This window comes from Ostrea edulis, chromosome 9, assembly GCF_947568905.1.
Source record: "Ostrea edulis chromosome 9, xbOstEdul1.1, whole genome shotgun sequence".
NCBI classification, from domain to species: Eukaryota; Metazoa; Mollusca; class Bivalvia; order Ostreida; family Ostreidae; genus Ostrea; species Ostrea edulis.
Window position 1 is genome coordinate 43961490 of NC_079172.1, and position 11216 is coordinate 43972705.

Here is an 11216-nt window from a genome sequence, read left to right on the forward strand (position 1 = left end):
AAAGGCGACTAAATGGGCGGTCCTTCAGATGAGACTGCAACAACCGAGATTCTGTGTCACAGCAGGTGTGGCACGATAAAGATCCCTCCCTGCTCAAAGGCTATTAACGCGGAGCATAGGCCTAAATGGTGACGTATCCATATGAGTGAAAGATTCTCGAGCGGGACGTTAAACAATATACAATCAATCATCATAAACCCCAGCTTACAGTACTTACTGTACTTTGATTATAATTGTCTAGCTTGTGTGAAAACCATGACACAATCCCAGTTTTGGGAATTACTGAATGGGTTCCTCTTCAGCATAACTGGAATAAAAATTGAAAGTGTGTTGAGCAAAAATGTAGAACTGACCGAATCAGATGAACGAGTTTTTTTTTTAAACTATGACACAATTAAGTGGGCAGGCGGCTATATATATGCAAGTATGTTATGCTTAACCGATGTAACTTGCTGACTGTTTTCTATCGTAATGGCGCTTCGTTTTTATTTCAAATGTAAGGTTGTAACAAATTCTCAAGTTCTGAAGTTTTCAAAATCTATTTCAAAGTTTTTTTCATTAATAAGTGTTGTCTTTATTATATTATGTGCAGTTATGGTCGTAAGTGGCATATTCTGGGTATGGGACAGAGTTCTAACAATGGAGACCAATCCAAGATGGCTGCGGCCCTGTTACGATCCATTTTTGCCTACTGTAAATTACGGTACTTCCGACGAATCTCTCCATGAGGATTTCACAGAAGAGGATTCTCGCTATATTCAAAGACATATTGTTACTTACGCCCAAGAATGCTCGGAAATAGTGATGAACTTAAAGCATGCCTTTACGATTTCTTCCTGTCTGTCTAGAAGTGAGAGGGGTCACTTTCATCGAGGATATCTTTTGACTACTGTAAGCATTTAAACAAAAATAAATCATATGTAAGAAACTTTCATTCAAAATAAAATAATTTCACTACATGTTCTCTTATGAACAGATTAATAGAAGAATATCCAGCTGTGATCTTTACAAGGCACTTGAAACACATCATTTGGATGTTTTCTACCAATATTTAAACAAATCAGAAGACTTGCAGGTATGATTTTTTTCTTCATTATTTCATCTGCATGCACTTTTACAATGAGTTTGATTTATTGTTATCAGTATGTATTAAAAACTCCCAGTTATGATTAATTTACAAGATCAAATAACAATTTATCAGGTTAATCAGTACAATCTGATAAATACTTTTTAAAAATATCATTTTAAGAATCCAATATCTTGACCACGAATTCTCTGTGTTTCTAAACCGGAAAGGCGCTTGAATCAATGAATATAAACTGAAAAGAAATGCAAAGTAGGGAATCACTCTCTTAATAATTGATATCAGAATCATACATGTACTGTTCTTTTGTTTAATAATATTTTGCTTGTTGGACACAATTTTTCGGTCAGTTTTCGTGTAAAAGTTAATATTCTCTCAATAAGAGGTAACCTGTTGGTGATGTCAGAGAGTGCTAAAGTGCGTTTCGATGACAAAATTATATTTTCCTTGTTGTTCAAAAATTTATAAACGATACAGATAATTATTCATATTAGATATAAACGTCAAAGCATGTAGTATATATAAGCAGTCACAATTGAGGTATGATTGATTAGATATTCAAATAACAAAGATATTCAAATAACAAAGAAAATCTCATTTTTGAGAAAAGACAAAGTTTTAGAATATAATAAATACAATTTAATTTTAACACCACTTGTGAAGTCAGTTCCAATTCAGTTAATGACAAACAAGGTCTAACCCTAACAAGATTTTAGGGGAATGTAATGGTGTTTGAATGCATTGTAACTGATTAATCAGTTTGTTAAAAATTTATGCAATATACTCAATGTTGTATATCTCATCATTTACTTGCTTAAAATCAATGTGTGAGCCCTGTGATTATGTGTTTATATATGGGAGTTTATATAAATGACTTTATATATGGGATTTGATCCGACTAGAATTCAATATAATATAAAATGAATATAATTTTATGAATTTAAAATAAATTTTATGAATTGAATGTACATATTTTGAAAATGACATGAATTCTGTCAGGTATTTCTTTCCATTTTCTTTGCACATAAAAATGATTGGAACATATTCTGAAAACTCACTCAGCTTAGATATAACGAATTGTCATGTAAAGAAATTGATACAAGATAAAATTACCTACGTGCACGTGACAAACTATTTGAATGCACAAGATTAATTCATATTCATATGGACAGCAGAAAAAAATGTGGTTCAGTTCTAAAGATGATTCTTTATTGCCCCAAAGTAATATGTGTACCATGTTTGAATTATATCTAAATACCATAATATTATTACATACAACAAAGTAAATATTATATTAACTTGCTACTTAAAATGAGAAAAATTGGCTACTAGTAGCCAGCTACTGAACCGGGAACAGTTAGCTACTAGTAGCAGCAACTACAAGGCATACAAGTTATGATTACCGACAGCTATCTATAAGATAAAGGTTACCGGTTTTGAATATAATCATCTATCAGGTTTATTTAGATGGCGAGGAGTCTTATGAAATTTCAAACTTCACGCTGAATTTTCCCCGGTTACTTAACCATTGCAATACAAAATACGAATAAACTTTTCCAGTTGAATGTTTCCTTTGAAAATCATACAGATTGTATTCAGACCTTCACACATTTGATATACCATCCATTTTCAGATATCAGCTACTTATACATTATGATTCGAGGTACCCTGAAATTTTGTAAATACCATAGGAACTCTGTGTTTGTATTAGATATTTGACTAATTCATGACTATGCATATGAGGAGGAGTGTTATTGGATATCTCAATATGCCATCAATTTTGAGATATCTCGCTTAAAGAAATCACCTACTTATACATATACCTTTTGATTCGAGGTACTATTTGTGTGAATAATTTCAGGAACTCTGTGTTTGCATTAGATATCTGACTAATTTACAACTATTCACATGGCAGGGAGTGGTATTGGGTATCTCAATACGCCATTAATTTTCAGATATCTCGCTTAGGGAAATCAGCAAGTTTTACATTTTGAATCGAGGTACCATGAAATTTCAACGTTTGCATGAATACCTAAAGAAATTAGGTGTTTGCATTAGATATCTGACAAATTTATGACTATACACATGACGAGGAATGATATTGGGTATCTCAATATACCATCAATTTTCAGAATCTCGCTTAAGGAAGTCACCTTTATACATTTTGGATCAAGGTAAATATTCCATGAAATTCCAATATTTCTGTGAATGCTTACTACCTCGAGGAACTCTAGGTTGTATTGGATATCTGTAAAATTTAAGACTATGTACATGAAGAGAAGTGATATTGTGTATCTCAATATGCCATAAATGTTAGATACCACGCTTATGAAACCAGCTACTTCATATATCTTAATTCGAGAAACCGAATTGTCAATTTGTACTGTATTTGTTTCCGGTTCAATTTATTTCATTTATTACTTTTTTATCTTCTTCTTTAATCATGAGAGATGAATATAACGAACGGTGGTCAATCTCATAACTCCAATAAGGAATACAAGATAAAGAGTTGGGCAAACACTGACCACTGGACATATCCGGTGCCTAGGAGGTGTAAGCATCCCCTGTCGACTGGTCACAACCGCCATGAGCCCTATATCTTGATCCATTAAACGGAGTAATCCGTAGTCAAAATCAGTGTGCCCACGGCCTAACAATGGGCATGAAACACGTCTGACAGGATTTGACTCAATGATATGTTGTATTGGCAAACTAGAACATTATAATGACCATAAAATTTGCGAAATGTTGACTTTAAACGAGACTGTTGAAACCCTGTAAAATCATCTTGCTTGTCAGTAGCTTGCCTCGATTCAAAACTTATCATACGCAGAACAGGCTCTAAGCTCTTGCGTATCGAGAGATATTCACACCATATGCAGGTTATAATGGAATATTGCTACATTGTACATAGGTATGGGAAGTTGACTATGTAGTAGCTGCAGAACTGTAGCTCTCTGAAAAAATATTTTGACATAACAGAGAGCTACAGAGCCACCCCTTATAAAAACCTTCGATTTACGGCGCACAAAAAGCTGCGCACGGTTGAGGCTTTATATCGTTGTATTCTTGAGTTGCTGTCTCATTAATTTAATAAAAAAAAATTCTTAACATATTTTCCCACTATACTTGTGTCCAAACATACCTTCAAATATTCATTAAAGCCCCATGCGACCTGAAAACTCCCAGCTTCAAATGATTTCGTTTGTTGACGTAGCCATATTAGGTAGCCGGTCAATTCGTACCCTGTTGTTGTTGGTATCTATTCATAAAATTCGTTATATGTTATGCATTCGCTCTCCATTTATTATCAATACGAATAATTTATAGAAATAAAAAAAAAAAAGTTTTTCTAAAGGTAAAATAAGCTCTTGATTCATGAAAATGCTACTAAAGTCCTTAACACTCGTGTGGCAAGGATGGAGACCGGACCAGACTAATAAAAGACGCATTGCCATGAGTTTAGCTATTTGAATAATTATTATTTAAAGGCACTGGGATGATATATTATTTAAAATATTTAGCTGAAATATTTGTGGGGATATTAGTTCACATTTAGACGTTATTGTGCAAGTATGGAAATTAACCAGGTTCGAATTGACCGGCTACCTAACATGGCTACGTCAACAAACGAAATCATTTGCAGCTGGGAGTTTTCAGGTCGTATGGGGCTTTAATGAATATTTGAAGGTATGTTTAGACACAAGTATAGTAGGAAAATATGTTAAGAATTTTTTTTATATTAAATTTATGAGACAGCAACTCAAGAATACAACGATATCAGGCCTCAACCGTGCGCAGCTTTTTGTGCGCCGTAAATCGAAGGTTTTTAATAGGGTTGGAACTGTAGCTTTCTGTTATGTCAAAATATTTTTTCAGAGAGCTACAGCTCTGCAGCTAACTATGTAGATGCTGAACAGAGGGCGTGTAATTTTTTTTTTTTTTTTTTTTGGCATTCCAGAGAAGTGATAAATACATGGATGTAAAATTGTTTCTACTGACTAATTTTGTTACCATAGCAATTATGATATCTTAACTTAAAAGATGTTCGTCCTGAAGAGATGTACAAAATGCATATCGTCAATGTGGTCCGATCTTTTAAAAAATAGAATGATTTCTTTCATCTTCTGCGTCCTGCGTATTTCTTGTACATGCATATGAATGTATTGGAAACAAATACCGTATCAGAGCTTTTGCTGGAATTCATTTTTCATTATTTTTATCATGGGATGTTTTGTCTATTTGAGAGAAATAATTGACAAATAAATCGTAAAAATATCTTAAGCTAGATTTTAATAATTTTAAGACATTGTCCTAAATATTACGATTAATATCATATTCTACAATGAACCCATTAACATTCCGGTTTAATTCAGACATTAAGTTGCTACATTATGGGTTGGTGTTTTTTCCCCCTGTTTGACTACATTTCATGAGATTTATCAGTGCATTACAGACTTCTCAGTGTCTTTACTTAAAAAATGCACATCAAGTGCTTCTGAGATTACTCAAATAAGAAATATCAAATATGGAAGTGTTTGAAATACGATAGTCGTTCTTGTCCACCATTTCCTTTGAGCTTTATCAGTACACTAGATAATATGATAGCTGCTTTGTAAAGAAAGTTATATCATAAACAGAAAAGATATACCTTTATTTCACTATATATTTCCCCCATTGTTTGCATTGACTATTTACGTTAATGTATGTGTCAGCTAGCTGTTAATAGGTAGTAAATAATTTAAAGCAGTCACATAGTTTGCGATTGCTGATAAACACGCTGTTACACTAAATCCATCAGGAAGTAACGGGAAATATGTTCTCTGAGTATCAGCAGCAAGTACTGGTTTGTTGTGAAGCATTTACCAATCGAAATTCCACAGTAGAATTTTTATTTTGACGACCAGTGTAGTTCTCCTTGTCCAAAGAACCATCACATTGATTTCCACCAAGTTAGAATTATGTAATGATGAAACCTAAAAAGACTTTTAATTAATAATTTTTTATATGAATATTTCTTCATGAGAAAGTCAAACTTTGTAATAATTAATCAATAAGAATTAAAACTTCTTACTGCAGCATAATTTAATGATGAGAAGAATTAAGTTATCAAACAAGCCATGATATTCAGAAACATAGAATTTTATATTATGACTTGTTTCATAACTTACATGTAATTTCTAAATTTGACATATCTATTGTTATTGGTGTTTTCTAATTGTTATTATTATTATCGCTATTATCAATCAAAGCCTGTGATTAGTCAATTGTTGTCACGTGATTTTTTTTATACTTTTATTTATATGCGACATTACATGTACTACCCGGTATTCTATCATTTTTCCGGAATTGGACATGTTAGTCATTAGGGTTTCATATTGTAATTTCACACCTATTTATTTGATCTGATCACAGGGGCTCGTCACGAATTGACCCTCTTTATGCTATATTTACACTGTAAATATAGAGTAGATGATGTCAAATTTTAATAAGACAAATTTTCGTGACGAGCCCCTATGATCTGATTTGCGTATGCACGTCCGTCACTTTTAGACAAAATATCTAAACTAAGATATATAAAAATCAACATCTATTTTAAGTAGCATTTCTATGTATATAATGGATTTACACGACAACATTCAACTGATCACAGGCTTTAAAATGATATCATAATAATATCAAAGTGTTTGGTTCATTATTAATTTTTATTATAAAACAATTATATATAATCTAGATATCGGTCAATACATGTTTTATTGACCTGACACTCACTCAGGTCAATGAAAACCTGACCTTAACAAAATACTTTGTATTGCAGATGACATCACAGCAGCGAGTAAGGAGGATCCTGACGTACTCTGTGGCCTACATGGAATACATACATGATATCGAAACTTCTTCAGAAGTCAGGACCAAGATAACGCGAATCATAATCAAACTCTACGGTATGCTGTGTTGGTCAGACCAACTTGGTACCCCGCTGACCAATGACACTTTTCAAGTTGAATCTGTGAGTGTCCGGAACAGACAAATAAGATTTAATTTAATTTTTGTAGTTTTGAATAATGTTTTGAACGTTTTACGACATTTGATTTCTGATACCTTTAATGAATTAATTTTGTAAGCGAAATTAAAATTATATCGAATATGATTTCACTCACTTGGTCAATATTGGGTATTATTATGAAATATAAAAGTTTAACTACTAAAATGTATCCCAATACTTTCATACGTCTAGTGAGTATTATCCACGAGGGCTCATTCTTGATAAAATTTGTGGTCAAATCTTATATTCACCGCTAATTTTTTAAGCAGTGGTGAAATGAAACACAAAATGAATTCCATATTCATTCTTCTGTAAAGATACCTTATATGATTTATGAGATATCTTCTAATTTTGATGAGATATCTAATAAATTTCATAGGATATCTAATAATTTTCAGTTTATAAGATAACTCATAAAATATAGAAGATATTTCACAAACTATGTATAAGATATATCATAGTCTTTATAAGTTATCTTGTATACTATAAATTTTATGAAATATATAATAAAAACTAGCAGATATCTTATGAATTTGATTTTATAAGATATCTTATAAAACATTTAGCATATCTCATCCGAAAGATTATCCCATTTAGTCGTCTCTTACGACGAGAGGTACTGAGGATCTAATCTAACCCGGATACCCATAGGACAAAGCTTGTAAGATGTCTCATAAAATTTACAGTTTATGAGATTTCTCATAAAATATATGACATCTTATAAACTATATGAGATATCTCATAAACTTTATAAGATATATTGTATATTACACAAGGTATCTAATAAAGTTTATAAGATATCTTATAAAATATATGAAATATCTTATAAAAATTTCTTTTATAAGATATCTTATATAGTTCATGAGATATCTTATATTAAAAACGTTAATGAGTCAAATACATGTACTTTATAAGAAATTTCATATATTTAATGAGATATCTTACAGTGTATAAAGAAAAAATCATAAGATATCTCATATCTTTTATAAGATATCTCATAAACTTCAGAAGATATCTTATAAAATTTATGAGATATCTTTAAAGAGGAATAAATGTAGAAACTGCATGCCATACAAACATCTTTTAAATCTACCATGAAAGCCTCCCGATATGAAGTAGCTGCAGATCTGTAGCGTTATGGTTTTATATTCTTGTCTTTGACCATAACGCTACAGTTCCTGTAACGTAAATATTGTGCAATTTACGGCGCAAGATTTTCTGCGCACGTTTGGGGATGTATTTGTCCACTTTCCAGCATTGGGCAATCATCTACCCTTCATATTTTATTACCAACCTGTATATTTTATCCACCTAAAATTCTTCATCTCAATAACAGCAGGCTTATGATTAGTCACAGCTAGTACAGATTCAAGTTTGTTCACATCAAAGGCGCCAGCGATAGGAAGGACCACAATAGAAGATCAACGTACTACATGGGAATATACATGAAATTTACTAAAAGCAAATTCTTTTCATGAGTAGCAGAGTCACACTAAATCATATCAAAATGCAAATGTTTCCAAGTTGTGTTGACTTTTTATGCTCCCGCAACTCTCTTGTCTGTCTGCCCAAACTTTGCTCATAACCTTTGAATGATAAATGGACTCTCATAGGCCTATTTCATATGTGTATTCCTTTCAAGACCTTCTTTTAAGGCACCAAAGTTTTTAACCTTGTGACCTTGACCTCAGAGGTTGACCTATGTATAAGAAAACTATCTTCTGAACTATTCAAGGTAAATCTTTATCACTTATGGCAAGGCCTTTCCTCTCACACTATGGTATTTGACCTAATGAACCTTATCCAGAACAGCAAGGTCATACGAGTAATATTGGTATTGAGATATCCCCATGTTGTGTGAATCAAAGTTTGCTTATGTCATAACCTTTTGAAGATAGGGGTCACAATATGGGGTCAACATTTTTCATAGGAAATAAATATTGAAATTTTTGTTTATAAATCACAACAGTTGAACAGCAGGCCCGTCGTGACTCAGGTGAGCGATGTGACCCATGGGCCTCTCCTCTTTGATTAGATGATGTTGTAACCGCTTCTTAGCTCAAACTACAGGGGTCAGACGCCTATCATAAAGTTTACAATATAGGGCCTAACCCTCAGTGCCACAGCGTAAGTCCCCACTAAGTGTACTAAATTAAATACAGTACCGGTACACAGCGTAAGTCCCCACTAAGTGTACTAAATTAAATACAGTACCGATACACAGCGTAAGTCCCCACTAAGTGTACTAAATTAAATACAGTACCGGTACACAGCGTAAGTCCCCACTAAGTGTACTAAATTAAATACAGTACCGGTACACAGCGTAAGTCCCCACTAAGTGTACTAAATTAAATACAGTACCGATACACAGCGTAAGTCCCCACTAAGTGTACTAAATTAAATACAGTACCGATACACAGCGTAAGTCCCCACTAAGTGTACTAAATTAAATACAGTACCGATACACAGCGTAAGTCCCCACTAAGTGTACTAAATTAAATACAGTACCGGTACACAGCGTAAGTCCCCACTAAGTGTACTAAATTAAATACAGTACCGATACACAGCGTAAGTCCCCACTAAGTGTACTAAATTAAATACTGTACCGGTACACAGCGTAAGTCCCCACTAAGTGTACTAAATTAAATACAGTACCGGTACACAGCTAGCGTTAGTCCCCACTAAGTGTACTAAATTAAATACAGTACCGATACACAGCTAGCGTTAGTCCCCACTAAGTGTACTAAATTAAATACAGTACCGATACACAGCGTAAGTCCCCACTAAGTGTACTAAATTAAATACTGTACCGGTACACAGCGTAAGTCCCCACTAAGTGTACTAAATTAAATACAGTACTGGTACTTGGGTATGCCATGTACATTGCGTCTGAGCCCTGTGAGTAAAACAACGTACCGGAAACATGCCCGATGCATACATCCAAACACCTTGTCTACCGAGCCGGACCAAGTCTATGTACAATAACGTAAGCGTTTCTCTCGTCTGATAATGAGTTTTAATAGTGGCTTGTTAAAACATATTTTATGAAGTATGGTTTCACCATCGAAAGAGTGATACAAGCTCTCAATTACTTTATATGAATTTTTTGGTGATTTTTCCCGGAATGATAAAAAAGGTGTTTTGTTTGCAGATAAGAGATTCTCGAGTCCAAATTTCGCTGATTTGGTGCATGATATGAATATCTCATAAAACATATATCTAAGACTCAGATATATAAACGTTCTACATGTGATTTTTTTTTTTTAGAAAAAAATATTTATGAAAATTGAAAACGTTATTTGTTGATATATTTCAAATCGACGGATAAACTTTTCAAAAACCTGTCAGTTTGAAAAGAGATATATCGAAGAAATATATTTTAAAAAGAAATTGAAACGAAGTGACCAAATTTCAGATAATATCACTATATTTAGAACAAATGAGAGAAAAAAGTACCAATCCCGATCAAAATTGATAAAAATTACTGAAATAATCAAATTGTTGTTAATTGTATGCACTTTTCATCAAGAAATTACTTTCCTTTATAAATTCATTTAATTTGTAAATCATTTACATCCAAGGAATGAGTTTTCTGATTACAATGTTCTCTTTAACTACATTTTCATACCTCCGATCGGGCTTGGTTCAAATACGAAAAATCGTAATATTTCTGAATTTTGACTTTTTCATTTCAATTTCAGTTTAAAATATATTCTCTGATATTTCTTTTTTTCTAAATGTTTTTTTTGAAGATTTAAAAACTAAAAGCAAATAACGTTTTCAATTTTCATATTTTTCTATCTAAAAAAATTTGAACGTCTATCCGAGTCGTTTCGGCATTTTTTTTTTTTTTTTTTTGGATACATGAATTCATATTATGCATCAAATCACAGCGAAATTTGGACCCTAGAGTATCTTATTTGCAAACAATGCACCTTTTTTTATCATTCCGAAATAAATCAAAAAATTCATATAAAAAATCTTCGAGAGCCTGTTTCACTCTTGGTGGTGTAATCATACTTCACAAGAGGTGTTTTAACGAATTTTATTGTAATGAGCTATGGATGCATATAGTCTGTCGCATAC

At 32.7% G+C, this 11216-nt stretch overlaps 1 protein-coding gene across 1 annotated transcript; it reads left to right on the plus strand.

Moving 5' to 3' along the window:
- Positions 1-436: 436 nt before the first annotated feature.
- Positions 437-7364, plus strand: LOC125659006 (uncharacterized). Its single transcript, XM_048890493.2, has 4 exons — positions 437-496; positions 593-891; positions 977-1075; positions 6903-7364. The coding sequence occupies exons 1-4, from the start codon at positions 472-474 to the stop codon at positions 7206-7208; spliced, it is 729 nt and encodes a 242-aa protein (XP_048746450.2). The 5' UTR covers positions 437-471; the 3' UTR covers positions 7209-7364.
- The last annotated feature ends 3852 nt before the right edge of the window (positions 7365-11216 follow it).

Bases quoted from the DNA above. Each gene is read 5' to 3' on its own strand.
- LOC125659006 (XM_048890493.2), top strand. From the start codon at position 472: ATGGCGCTTCGTTTTTATTTCAAAT. The intron at 497-592 runs GTAAGGTTGTAA...TATTATGTGCAG, and splicing joins GCTTCGTTTTTATTTCAAAT to TTATGGTCGTAAGTGGCATA. The intron at 892-976 runs GTAAGCATTTAA...TCTTATGAACAG, and splicing joins GAGGATATCTTTTGACTACT to ATTAATAGAAGAATATCCAG.